Raw genomic sequence first — 14352 nt, 5'->3', positions numbered from 1 at the left:
GTCAGCTCCTTTTCTCTCTATCCTTTCAGTGAGTTTATTTTATACATTTGTAATACAGCTAGATTATTTTGTAATTATTTTAATACAATGTGTTAAGTGCACTGATTAGAGATGAACACATGGGGGAGTCCCGAGGTGGAACAATGGATCGAGCTCCGGGATAGGGTAGGGATGGAGGGTAGCTTAGGGGAACTTCAGGTGAGGCCTGGTCTATACCTCAAAGCAGCCCTTATAGTGTGGTCTCTGCACCACAAGCATTAGTATCATCTCAGAACTTTATAGAAATACAAATTCTTGGGCCTGACTGCAGAATCAGATAGTCTGGTGTTGGGGTCTAGCAGTCTGTGTTTTAACAAGCTCTCTAGGTGATTCTGCATAACATGGAGAATTAGTGTCTTAAAGAATGAGTTCTGTGAGTTTAGCTTGATGAAAGGAGAGCGCATTCCAGGAAGAGGAGGGTGGTGTGAGCCTAAGCTTAGATGAAACAAAGTAGTAATGATGGGCATAAGGGGTTACAATAAGATGTTTGAGGCAGGAAGTGGCAGGAGTTAAGGCAGAGATGTTCAATAGTTCTGGACTATATCAGGGGGGGCTTGGAGTGCCAGGCCAAGGGACTTAAATGCTATTATGCAGACCACAGGAAGTAACTGAAGAATTTTTTGTTACTGTTAATAGCTTTATTGTGGTAAGTACATTTCAGCCATTTAAAATGTACAATTTAATAATCTTTAGTATATTCACAGTATTGTACATTCCTCACCCCCAAAAGAAATTCCTTGTCCATTAGCTGTTATGACCCCCAAGTTCCAGAATTCCCTAGTCCCCCCATTCCCTGTCAACCACGAATCTACTTTTGTTCTCTGTGAATTTGCCTATTCTGGACATTTCATAGGGATGGAATAATAAAATTACGTGCCCTTTTGTGACTGGATTACTCGTGTAGCAAAACATTTTCAAGGTTCGTTTATGTTGTAGTACAAATACATATTTTATTTCTTTTTATGGCTGCATAATATTCCATTGTATGGCTAAACCACATTTAACATTTTTTTAATGTTTATTTTTTAGAGAGAGAGTGTGAGCGGGGGAGGTGCAGAGAGAGAGGGAGACACAGAAGCTAAAGCAGCCTCCAGGCTCTGAGCTGTCAGCACAATAATACTGCTATGAACATTCATGTACAAGATTTTCTGTGGACAGATGTTTTAATTTCTCTTGAGTCTGTACCTGATTGTAGAATTCCTGGATCACATGGTANGGACGTTCATGGGGTGCTATCCTGTGGGCTCCACCGGAAAAACACCCCAGAGTACAGTCAGCCTGACACCACACAGAAGAGTCATATATATAATTAAATGAATTAATGGTTTTAAAGTGCTTAGAATAGTGACTATATAAGTATCATATGAGTATTTGCTAAATAACTACCCTCCCCCACCCCACATACAGATCCTTAAAAAAAAAATCTACAAACTCTGCTGATTTCTGCTATTTCTATTTTGTTTCTTGAGATCATAGTGGGGGGATGTAAATGTATAGGGCTGTTAGGTAATTCCCAGGTTTCCATTCCAGAACATTCCCAGGTGTAACTTTTTTTTTAATGTTTCTTTTTTAGTTTTGAGAGATGGGGGGGGGGTGCAGAGAGAGAAGGGATGGAGGATCTGAAGATGTGGGGTGTGCACTGATGGCAGCAAGCCCAGTGTGGGGCTCAAACTCACAAATTGTGAGATCATGACCTGAGCTCAAGTTGGATGCTCAACTGGCTGAGCCACCCAGCCACCTCCATGTGTAACTTTTCTGAGGAACTGACAAATTATTTCCAAAGCAGCTGTACCATTTTACATTCCAACCAACAGTGTTATAAAAGTTCTGATTTTTCCACATTGTTGCCAACACTTGGTATTTTCTTGCTTTTTGATTGTAGTCATCCTAATGGGCATAAAGTGGTATCTCATTGTGGTTCTGGTTTGCATTTCCCTGATGTCTAATGATGTTGAGCGTTATTTTGTGTGCTTATTAGATATCTGTAGATCTTCTTTGGAGAAATCTCTATTCAGATCCTATTCCCATTTTTAAATTTTATTGTCTTTTAATTATTGACTGATAAGATTTCTTTATACTAAGTACAAATCCTTTATCAGATACATGATTTACAGATATTTTCTTGCATTCCTTGGGTTGTCTTTTCACTTAGTGGTATCCTTTGAAACATAAAAGTTTTTCATTTGGTGAAACCCAATTTCTTTTTCCTTTGGTTGCTTGTGTGTTTGGCATTATATCTAAGAAACACTGCCAAATCCAATGTTACAAAGATTTATGCCTATATTTTCTTCTAAGAGTTTTTACTTCTTATATTTATGTCTGTGACCATTTTGAATTAATTTTTATGTATAGTGTGAGGTAGGGGATCAGTTTTATTCTTTTGCACATGATATTCAGTTGTAAAGACTATTGTTTCCTCAGTTGAATTGTTTTGGCATCCTTTCAGAATCAATTGACCATAAACCACTGGAGAATTTTAAGCAGAGGAATGACCTGATTTCTTTTATGTTTTTTTTCTTTTTTCTTTTACATTTTAGGCAGTATTGCTGGCTGCTATGTAGAGAATGTATTGGAGGGGCCAAGAGTGGATGTAAGGAGACCAGTGAGTAGGAAATTGCCATTACCCAGGCCAGAGGTGATGGTGACTTGAACCACAGTAGTGGTAGTGCAGATGGAGACACAGGTTATACTTGGGAAATAAAGTTAGTAGGGCTTGGGGATTGTCCAGCTTGGGGAGAGGGTGATTAAAAGAGGATAGAGGTCAAGGATGACTAATGTGAATTGGAGTCAAGGATGATCTTCAGATTTCTAGCTTGTATGGCTAAGTTGTCATTTACTACCACACCAATGGAGACACATGTTTTTAGAGGGGAAATAATGAGTTTAATTTGGGATTTGTTGAATTTGAGGTGCCTATGAGATTTTTTCAAGTGGAGATGTGCAGAAAGCATTTGGAATGTGAGTCTAGACTGGAGTTTGGGGGCAAGCCCTGGAATGGAGAGAGTGGTTTCATGAGCACATAGGTGGGGGTGGAAGCTCTAGGAAAGCTAGAGGAGAGACTAAAAGGAATGAGAAGCGGGCCCAGGACTGAGCCCTATGGGAAAAAGAATAGGATCCCAAGAAAGACACAGAAGAAATAGTCAGTGATCAGGAAGGAAACCAGTGGAAAGAAGAACTTTTAAGGAGGGAGTGATCATTAGTATCAAATGTATCAGACAAGTCCAGAAAAATAAGGACTGAGAAGTCCCCAGGTGTCTTTCCNGAGATGCAGAATCCGAAGCAGGCTCCAGGCTCTGAGCTGTCAGCATAGAGCCCAATGCGGGGCTCGAACACACAAGCGGTGAGATCATGACCTGAGCCGAAGATGAATGCTTAACCAACTGAGCCACCAAGGTGCCCCTGGTTGGTTGGTTTTACAGGAAAATATCACTCCATACTTCTTATGGGCGACATTTAAAAAAATACTGTGGAACCAATAACCTTTGCACATACATTTCTCACAAATAGTGTCTGAAGGTGTTGCTGGCAGTGTCTGGTGGGTGTGCATCTTAAGTGATGCCAGCTTTCATCTGCATCTTCTGTGCTAATTTTTCCCATCCCAAATTGAGGATATTAAAAACCCAACTGCAGTTTAGGTTCCAAAATGGACTCTAGTATGTTCTCAGATTGAATGTTCAATCTGTTTTCTTCCTTTCTAATCTATTTTTTTACCCCCCCCCTTTTTTTTACAGATATGTGAAAGAGGCCAAAGAAGCAACTAAGAATGGAGATCTGGAAGAAGCATTTAAACTTTTCAATTTGGCAAAGGACATTTTTCCCAGTGAAAAGGTGATGAGCAGAATCCAAAAAATACAGGAAGCCTTGGAGGAGTTGGCAGAACACGGAGATGATGAATTCACAGATGTGTGCAACTCTGGCCTGCTGCTCTATCGAGAGCTCCACAACCAACTATTTGAGCACCAGAAGGAAGGGGTAGCTTTCCTCTATAGCCTATATAGGGATGGAAGAAAAGGTGGCATCTTGGCAGATGATATGGGATTAGGGAAGACTGTGCAAATCATCGCTTTCCTTTCTGGTATGTTTGATGCCACACTTGTGAATCATGTGCTGCTGATCATGCCAACCAATCTCATTAGCACGTGGATAAAAGAATTTGCTAAGTGGACTCCAGGCATGAGAGTGAAAACCTTTCATGGTCCAAGTAAGGATGAACGTGCCAGAAACCTCAGTCGGATTCAGCAAAGAAATGGTGTCATTATCACTACGTACCAAATGTTAATCAATAATTGGCAGCAGCTTTCAAGCTTGAATGGCCGTGAGTTTGTGTGGGACTATGTTATCCTTGATGAAGGACATAAAATAAAAAGCTCATCTACTAAGTCAGCAATATGTGCTAGGGCTATCCCTGCCCGTAATCGCATCCTCCTCACAGGAACCCCGATCCAGAATAATTTACAAGAACTGTGGTCCCTGTTTGATTTTACTTGTCAAGGGTCCCTGCTAGGAACATTAAAAACTTTTAAAATGGAGTATGAAAATCCTATTACTAGAGCAAGAGAGAAGGATGCTACCACAGGGGAAAAAGCCTTGGGATTTAAAATATCTGAAAACTTAATGGCAATCATAAAACCCTACTTCCTCAGGAGGACGAAAGAAGAGGTACAAAAGAAAAAGTCAAGCAACCCAGAGGTCAGACTTAGCGAAAAGAATCCAGATGTTGATGCCATTTGTGAAATGCCTTCCCTTTCCAGGAAAAATGACTTAATTATTTGGATACGTCTTGTGCCTTTACAAGAAGAAATATACAGGAAATTCGTGTCTCTAGATCATATCAAGGAGTTGTTAATGGAGACACGCTCACCTTTGGCTGAGCTAGGTGTCTTAAAGAAGCTGTGTGATCATCCTAGGCTCCTATCTGCACGGGCTCGTCTTTTGTTGAATTTAGGGTCTGTGAAATTCTCCGTTCAAGGTGAAAATGAAGGGGAAGATTCCTCAGATGTGGACCAGATTGATCAAATCACTGATGATACACTGATGGAAGAATCTGGAAAAATGCTGTTTCTAGTAGAGCTGCTTGAGAGACTACGAGATGAAGGGCATCAGACTCTGGTGTTTTCGCAATCACGACAAATTCTAAACATCATCGAACGCCTCTTAAAGAATCGGCACTTTAAGATTTTGCGAATCGATGGAACAATTACTCATCTTGTGGAACGAGAAAAAAGAATTAATTTATTCCAGCAAAATAAAGATTACTCTGTTTTTCTGCTTACCACTCAAATAGGTGGTGTTGGCTTAACATTAACTGCAGCAACTAGAGTGGTCATTTTTGACCCTAGCTGGAATCCTGCAACTGATGCCCAAGCTGTGGATAGAGTTTACCGAATTGGACAAAAAGAAAATGTTGTAGTTTATAGGCTGATCACTTGTGGAACTGTAGAGGAAAAAATCTACAGAAGGCAGGTTTTCAAGGATTCTTTAATAAGACAAACTACCGGCGATAAGAAGAACCCTTTCCGATATTTTACTAAACAAGAATTAAGAGAGCTCTTTACAATTGAGGATTTTCAGAACTCTGCAACTCAGCTGCAGCTTCAATCTTTGCACGCTGCTCAGAGGAGATCTGATAAGAAACTAGATGAACATATTGCCTACCTGCACTCTTTGGGGATAGCTGGAATCTCAGACCATGATTTGATGTACACATGTGATCTGTCTGTTAAAGAAGAGCTTGATGTGATCGAAGAATCTCACTATATTCAACAAAGGGTTCAGAAAGCTCAATTCCTTGTTGAATTAGAGTCTCAAAATACAGAACTCTTAGTAGAAAGACAAAGGACTGGAAATGAGGGGTTCTGGCCAAGAGAACCTATATTTCCTCCACAAACGAAGAAGAAATGCCCTCAGTCGAAGAAACCACAGCCTTGGCCTTCACCACTTCTAACCCAGGAAGAAGAAATCAGTTCCCAAATGGCAAGTATAATCATTGATGATCTGCCTGAAGAGAGTCAGAATCAAGATCTCTCCAATGTAAAGATGAACATTACTGTCTTGCAAGATAGTAGTCACCCACCTGAAAGCACATTTGATGCTGACTCTGTGGCTACTTTACCCAAGGGGTGTGGAAGTGTGGATGAAATTTGGACTGACCCCTTGGGAATGGCTATACAGAAAGAGGCATTGCAAGAGGGGCCTGCGCAGGAGGCACCACGAGAGGACCCTCTGAGAAATTTTAATTATTCACTTAGCAAATTGGTCAGAGCTGATCTTGGGCCACATCTAGATCAACTGAAGGATGATGAGATTTTACCTCACTGCAATCCCTGGCCCGTGAGTCCCATGACCAGCACAAATCAAAATACAGAATCGAGCACATCTGTAATTCAAATAGCTGATGATGATGTGTCAGCATCCCACAGTGCACTACAGGATGCTCAAGTCAGTGAGGCCAAGTTGGAAGAGGAACCTTCAGCATCCTCATCACAGTATGCATGTGATTTCAATCTTTTCTTGGAAGACTCTGCTGCTGACAATGGACAGGATCTTTCCAGGCAGTCTTTGCAGCACGTTGAGAATGAAAGTAGCCTGTGCGGTGCTGCAGCTAATTCTAAAGCAGAGGTCGAGCACGGCAAAGGCTGTCTCAGTATGGATCTTTCTGAGACACACGATGAGCCAGAAGAAGTAGTAGTTAATGTGAAAGTCAAAAGGAAAACTAGAAGGATCGTTTCAGATGGCGAAGATGAAGACGATACTTTTAAAGATACTTCAAGCACAGATCCATTCAACACACCTCCCTTTCAGCTGTTATCTGTAAAACAGTGGGATGCTTCCACACCCAAAAGTGACATCAGTCCGCCGGGAAGGTTCTTTTCACTGAAAATGGCTGATAGTATAAATAAGTCTGTAACCTCTAGAAGATCCCTGGCTTCGAGGAGGTCTCTTATTAATATGGTTTTAGACCATGTGGAGGATATGGAGGAAAGACTTGACAACAGCAGCAAAGCAGAGATTGCTGAAGATTACCTGGAGGAAGGAGCTGAGGAAAGCAGTGGCGAAGTCTCAGAGTGTACAGAAGATCCTCCCAGCAAAACGCTGCCTTCAGAAAATAAGTTAACAACACCTGAGCCTGATGCTTTGGCTCAAGAGACCTCTCCTGGTGACCCAGGGCAGACTTCTTTGTCTGGCAGACAGTTGGTTGATTTTCCCCAGGATGAGGCAGTGGAGGCTGTGAACGACTATGAGACCCTTGTAATTCGTGGAAAAGAACTGAAAGAGTGCGGGAAAATACAGGAGGCCTTAAACTGCTTCGTTAAAGCACTTGACATAAAAAGTGCTGATCCTGAAGTCATGCTCATGACTTTAAATTTGTATAAGCAGCTTAATAAACCTTAAGACTATAACCTGTTTATTGTTAAAATGAGACAGTGAATTTGAATTTGTTCCTGTAACTGGATTCTTTGGGAGCATGAAACATTTAGGCTTAAGGTGAGAGAGATCTCAAAAAGCAAGTTTTTGGTTTTAACTATTTTGTAAATTCTGCATTTACTCCCTATTCCTTCCTGCCCCCCCTCCCTCGTACATATATTCTGATATTCTGAACACCAGGGTAATATTTCTTTACTTCAATAGGCATGTATTTTAATTTAGGCATGCTCCATAAACTTTTTTTTAGGGAGCAAGTGAGGGCACGAGCCCATGAGAGGGGTGGGGGGGAGAGAGAGGGAGATAGAGAATGAGAATCTTAAACAGGCTCCATGCTCAGTGTGGTGGCATGCTCTGTAAACTTCATAGAACTATGTGAATTCTCCAAATGTTTTTGTGAAATTATTCTGGCCACTCTTAATTTCATTCTGGAAATGACCACTTCTGTATATTGCACTTCAGGTAAGAATAGTAAAGTCACTTTTCTCGGTGTTTTCTTTCCCATTTGCTTTCTTTCACTGAGATGACACTGGCAAATGCATATGGGAGCATGTTAGTTTAAGCAGGAGCTTACTGGAATTCTAAACCTGTGACTTGCTTTTTAAAATGCTATTTTATGCCCTCAGCTCACTTCAGCAGAAGGCTGGGATAAGGTACCTGGTGCTGGACTTCTTTATCACTGGCACCCGACCCTAGAGTCACTTAGCCATTCTTCACTCACCTCCCACTGTGTTCTGACACAGGCCAGCACAGCGGATCTTTGGGTGGTAGACTGAAAAGGAGTTGGGTTGCCTCTCAGAAACATACAGTACAGAACTCTGCACTCAAGAAGTGGAACTAGCTTTTATGGAGTGCCTGCTGTGTATTGGGCATTCTACATAGGTTCCTTGTTTAATCCTTACCGTAATCCTTTGAGGTTGAGGGTGACATTTACTTTGTTGTAGTTGAGGAAACTAAGACTCAGTGAGGCTGTGACCTGCCCAAGGGAGTGAAATGGATTTTTTAAAACCATGTGTTACTTAGTGAAAAGTTACTATAATAAACTGTCTTTGCTTCACTGAATGTACTGAGCTTTTACTGACAATGCTTCTGACTTCAGATGGGGGGAGGTTTTCCACACCAAACAGTCCTCCAGTTCTCAGCAGATCTCCACGCAGGTGTCCTACAGTTCAACTCAGTTCTGACACTGCCTGGAGTTCTGGTCAGACTCCACAGGTTTAAGGACTCACTCCCATAAAACTGCCCTCACTTCGGGTGACAGTTGCTGGTATCAGGCCCCCATGTTATCCACACTTCTGTCCAACTTGGCTACAAATTGAGGATTCCCGTGACTGTACCTCCAGGTTCAATAATTAGGACAGCACACAGAACTCAAGAAAATATAAAATATATCATTTAAATCTACATATATTATATACAACAACTTAGGAACTACATGGGGCGCCTGGGTGGCTCAGTCGGTTAGGCGTCTGACTTCAGCTCAGGTCATGATCTCACGGTTCATGGGTTAGAGCCCTGCATTGGGCTCTGTGCTGACAGCTGCTGAGAGCCTGGAGCCTGTCTTCGGATTCTGTGACTCTCTGACCCTCCCCTGCTCATGCTGTCTCCCTCTCTCTCTCTCAAAAATAAGCAAAACATTAAAAAAAAAATGCAGATAGGGGCACCTAGGTGGCTCAGTCTGTTGAATGTCTGACTCTTGATTTTGGCTTGGTCATGATCTTACAGTTTATGAGGTTGAACCCCGTGTCGGGCTTTGTGCTGACAGCATAGAGCCTGCTTAGGATTCTCTCTGTATATATATAAATAAATAAAGTAAAAAAAATAAAAATAAAGAATAAAAATAAAAGCAACTTAGAAGGGATCTATAGGCTTGTGTAAACTGCCAAANCCAAAATCAGTCTATGTATGTACAAGCACATGGATATGTTTGTATATCTATGGCTTTACCCATGTGATAGTATATATGCTGTTCTGCACCAGTTTTTAATTTTAACACAGCTGTATGATATTTTATTGAATGGATATACCATTTATCATTTATTGACAGTCCGTTTATTTCTAACTGACACTGATGAATATCCTTGTACTTTTTACACATGTGATTATATCTGTAGGATAAATTCCTAGAAGTGGAGTTGCTGGGTGCAAGGGTGTATTTATAATTTTTCTTTTTTTTCTTTTGAGAGAGAGAGAGAGAATCTTAAGCAGACTCGGCACTGTCAGCGTGGATCCCAATGCGGCATTCAACTCATGAACTGTGAGATCATGACCTGAGCCAAAATCAAGAGTCATACTCAACCAACTGACCCACCCAGGCACCCCTGTATTTATAATTTTGATAGATATTGCCAAATTATTCTCCATAGAGATTATAATTACATTCCACCATTAATGAATACCTGTTTACTCATACTCTTGCCAAAAATAAACATTTTTATTTATTTATTTTAATGTTTTATTTTATTATTGAGACAGAGANAAGGATATGAAATAAAGTTCAATGTTTTGAACTTTGCCAATCTGATAGGTAAAAAGCAAGATCTCATTTTGGTTTTAATTTACAATTATTTTACTCTGAAGTTGGTTTGTTAAGCATTGAACTTAATAAAAAAGATGCAGTTTCAAAGGAGAACTGAATGCATGTGCATTCAGTTATATGTATAAGTCGGTATAAATCCTTAATTTTCTCATTGATCAACTCCTTTAGAACCTTAGTCGCTAGTTCAAAGGTAACTTCCCAAAGGGTTGCTTGGTGTCAGAGACCCATTCTTGCTTTGCTTTCTCACAAGCTAGTTATCGCTACTTTCTCTTTCTATGCCACAAATTAGTTTGCTTTTTCTTTTTTAAAAAAATTTTTACTTTTTTTTTTTTTGAGAGACAGAGAGGGAGACACAAAATCCAAAGCAGGCTCCAGGCTCCAAGCTGCCAGCAGAGCCCAACACAGGGCTCAAACTCCTGGACCGCGAGGTCATGACCTGAGCCAGAGTTGGACACCAATCCGACTGAACTATCTAGGTGCCCCTAGTTTGCTTTTTCTACTTTACCTTTCCAGCACGTTTTCCTTTGTGGGTGACACCCTGCCAAAGGCATTCACTCAGTATCCTGGGTTAGTCAATGTCCTGAGCAAAGGATGGTAACTAGGTAGTGGCTTACACATATAAAGCTTTTCAAAATTTTCTTCATGATTTTCCAAATTTACAGCCCTTAGTTAGACACATTGTTTTGAGTGGGGTTTTTAGAAGTTTCATCTTAGGCCTACTATTTCGAACATCTCTCAATATCATACTGGTATGTCTGTATCTGAGGGAATGGAGCATCCGTTAGTCTGCTCAGTGGGGAAAATCTGGAGGACTAACCTGCTGGGGATGCCCAGAAACTCCTCTAAAATAAGAAACTTCTATGTCAAATGCAGCTGAGCAAGAACACAGTGTGCTAAAAGAATCACTGTGAAGAATCACATGGTTGTGTAGGTAAAGTTTTATTTTTGAAGCAGTACAGTATTTATAATTCTTTATACATTTCTGTATGTTATCAATATGGGAATGTAAAATAAAGAATGCAGATACACAGAATATTGGCTGCTTAGTCTAGTATAGACAACCAGAAGAACTGAGTGCCTTTATTCTTGCAATAAATGTTTGTTTAAAAAGAAGAGTTCATAAAGAGTTCATGTTGAATGGCCATTATGGACAGCATATTAAGACACTGGAGCTAATAACTGTCCTGGCAGATCAAATCTGGCTAACTTACAAAACAAGTGTTGCCTATTCCTTATTTTAGGATTTTCATATGCTAATCCATCTATTTGATGTCCAACTCAGTGTGTGAATAGTGTGAACCAGGTGAATCATCCTAGAGATGATTTTTAAATTAACTTACGGGATACACTGAGAATCACAAAGTAGTTCTGAGGGGAAAGAGACTTCAGGTTAAAAGGAGCCTGCTTGACTGCTTTTTTAAAAAAATCTTTTTAATTAGGTAAACTCTACACCCAATGTGGGGCTCGAACTCACTCTACCAACTGAGCCAGCTGGGCACCCCTGCATGACTTATCTGTGAGAACGGCTGACTGGATGCCTGCTATAGTGTGCACTAACNATGTATATTTCTTCAGTCTTCCGTACAATTTTATTTTCTCCCTTCAACCATAATAATATGATATCCAAATTTTGTCTTAACCGGAGGATCTGTAAACACAGGCTTATCCAGCCCACTTATGGGCAAGGCAAATGCTGCTTCTTGAAATGGTCCCACCATGGAACCTCTGGTCATCCAACCCAAGTCACCCTGAAAAACACAAAAGATAGGATGTTAGGTGGCCCTCAAGAGGAAACAGTTTAATTTTTTTTAAACGTTAAATTTTTTTTTAACGTTTTATTTATTTTTGAGAGAGAGAGACAGCGTGAGAAGGGGAGGGTCAGAGAGAGGGACAGAGAATTTGAAGCAGGCTCCAGGCTCTGAGCTGTCAGCACAGAGCCCGACGTGGGGCTCGAACCCATGAACCGTGAGATCATGACCTGAGCCGAAGTCGGCCCCCCAACCGACTGAGCCACCCAGGTGCCCCAAGAGGAAACAGTTCTACGGTAGCTTGAGAATTTCCCAATGTGAATGCTAAGGTTCCTAGGTTTATTTGCCTGGGCTGTAAAGAAGTGGGCTCGACAAGAACAAATGGGTGGAAGAGATCTAACCTTGGACTGCACACATAGGCACTCACAATGCTGCCGGGTGCCTGTCAGCTGTGCGAGTTTGGCCGTGACTTGTCTCAGACAACAGGTGCCCTGTACGCATCTGTTCACAAGCTGGACATGCTTTTCTGCTCTTAAGATCTTTCAACCAAGATACGGCTAAAATTAAAGGCAGAATACAGAAACAACCCGTATTGCTGCGTGTCCTCCATGGGGGGATAAATGATAACAGCACCATACCCCTTGCCTGGCTTTATCTTCACTATACTGTGCGGCCACTTCATTGAATTTCATTCCAGACTTCAACTTTTCCATGGCTTCCATGATTTTCCCATGTTTTTCGCACAGAATGTGTCTGACCTACAAGTAAAAAGTATGGTCACAAAATTTATCTGGGAGACTCAAACAACTCCTTTTCTCACAGTACAGCAGTCAGGTCTAGGTTACCCCCAGTAGTGAAAAAAACAGATCAGGTTCATGGCAACAGAAAATCCTGAAATCTGCTTAGTTGGGCAATGGCCACAGCTTGTTCTCTGTGTCAGGACACTATCTCAGAACTCTGGTTTTGTTAATTAAATTTTTTATTAAAAAATTTTTAAGTCTTTATTTTTGAGAGAGAGAGCGAGCGAGGAAGCAGGGGAAGGGCAGAGAGAGAGGGAGACACAGAATCTGAAGCAGGCTCCAGGCTCTGAGCTGTTAGCACAGAGCCCGATGTGGCACTTGAACCCACAAACCGTGAGATCATGACCTGAGTTGAAATCAGACATTTAACTGACTGAGCCACCCAGGCACCCTGACTGTAGGCATTTTCTTAAACCTCTAAGTATTTGCCCCTTTGTGCAGTGAGATAAGAATAGTACCTATGGGTTCTCATGGGGTTATGAAGACTGAGATAATGCATTCAAGGAATAAATAAAGGTTAGCCATTATTCCACCAGAGTGAGGATGCTATTTTAAAAACCACTAGGAAATACTTTTTACCAAAAGAGGCCCAATGTTTAAAGCCTCCTCACAACGCAATACTTTGAAAAAGTATCATACGTTGATTAAGAATACTCAACCCTATAAAGTATTCAAGTTTGACCTATGTTCACATAAAGCCATTTGTTTTTATTAAAATCACTCTATCTTGAAAACTGATTTTGTCAAGGTAGCCATTTTGCAGGATTTCCAATTTCTCAAACACAATCCATTGTTTCATATTGTAAGTGATACACTGGGATGGGGGCTAAAGGTGTCTCCCTTATAGGTGTAGAGACAAGTAAATCAAGGTTGTCCTCAGGGTTCAACTACTGGAATTGGGGGCAAGGGCATTCTAGGCCCACAGGAATAACTTCTTGACTGGAGGAGCTACGCAGGAGATAGGAACCTTGATAGCGAAGGAAAGAATGTGTAAAAAAGCAGGGCTCAGAGAGGCAAACTTGTACAGAATGTACGGGATGTACAGAATGTACTGTCCTGGGCAGACAGGAACAAGCTGGACACTAGAGAGAGATATGTTGGGAAACAAGGACAGTTCATCAAGGAAGGCCTCAAGTTGGCCTGGCCAAAACAGCATTTAGAATGCCTGCCTCTTTATGCTTCTACACTCATAAAGCAACCTTCTGGTTCAGTTACTGGGACTGAATTACAGCATTCATGATCACAGAAAGGCGAGGCCACCCAGCACTTTATACACGAACAAACAAGTATTCTGGTCTGGATAATCTGACAGGTTAGACATAATGGCTCTGTGTCCACCCTGACATTTGCAATGTCAGCCCTCGTCAAACCCAACACAGTCTGTCTCCCCCAGCCTGCAGCAACAATGACCACTTCTTCAGCTGAATACCAGATGAAGTAGGTTTGCATTTAGGGACCACGTTTTATGAAAACTTCTCTTTGGATACCAGAATCCCACTTCATGTAATTGGTTGCTCATACGAGAACAGGGGTCAACTATGGAGAAGCCGATTCATGTCTCCCACCTCACTTTCTCTGGAGCACAGGGTCATCGAATAGAGAAGTGGGTAGAAAAGCCCACACTAGTTCTATGCACCCTCTCTCTTTTTTGGCTGTGTGTGTATGGCTGGATTTATACGATGCAAATCCACTACTCACTCCACTTATTATACAGCAATGAAATTTATGTCTTTACCTAACTGCTCCAACTACATTGTGATAATAGAAACTATCTCTTACCTGTTTTTTTAAAAGATTTTTTAAT

The 14352-nt window shown here is 41.1% G+C and overlaps 2 protein-coding genes across 2 annotated transcripts in view; one reads left to right on the top strand and one right to left on the bottom strand.

The window, feature by feature from the left end:
* ERCC6L (ERCC excision repair 6 like, spindle assembly checkpoint helicase) overlaps positions 1–8446 on the top strand; it is a 28451-nt gene extending 20005 nt beyond the window's left edge. Inside the window, exon 2 of the mRNA XM_077763344.1 lies at positions 3771–8446. Within this exon, the coding sequence (XP_077619470.1) occupies positions 3771–7431 (3661 nt within the window). The 3' untranslated portion in view covers positions 7432–8446. The remainder of the gene's footprint in view (positions 1–3770) is intronic.
* A 3126-nt stretch (positions 8447–11572) lies between these two features.
* The window catches only part of PIN4 (peptidylprolyl cis/trans isomerase, NIMA-interacting 4), a 7071-nt gene continuing 4291 nt past the window's right edge, over positions 11573–14352 (bottom strand). Inside the window, exons 3-4 of the mRNA XM_077763353.1 lie at positions 12387–12506; positions 11573–11748 (exon numbers count right to left, since the gene is read on the bottom strand). Of these exons, the coding sequence (XP_077619479.1) occupies positions 11590–11748; positions 12387–12506 (279 nt within the window). The 3' untranslated portion in view covers positions 11573–11589. The remainder of the gene's footprint in view (positions 11749–12386; positions 12507–14352) is intronic.

Source organism: Crocuta crocuta, unplaced genomic scaffold, assembly GCF_008692635.1.
Source record: "Crocuta crocuta isolate KB4526 unplaced genomic scaffold, BGI_CrCroc_1.0 scaffold440, whole genome shotgun sequence".
Taxonomy (NCBI): Eukaryota; Metazoa; Chordata; class Mammalia; order Carnivora; family Hyaenidae; genus Crocuta; species Crocuta crocuta.
This window is presented reverse-complemented; position numbering and strand designations above follow the sequence as displayed.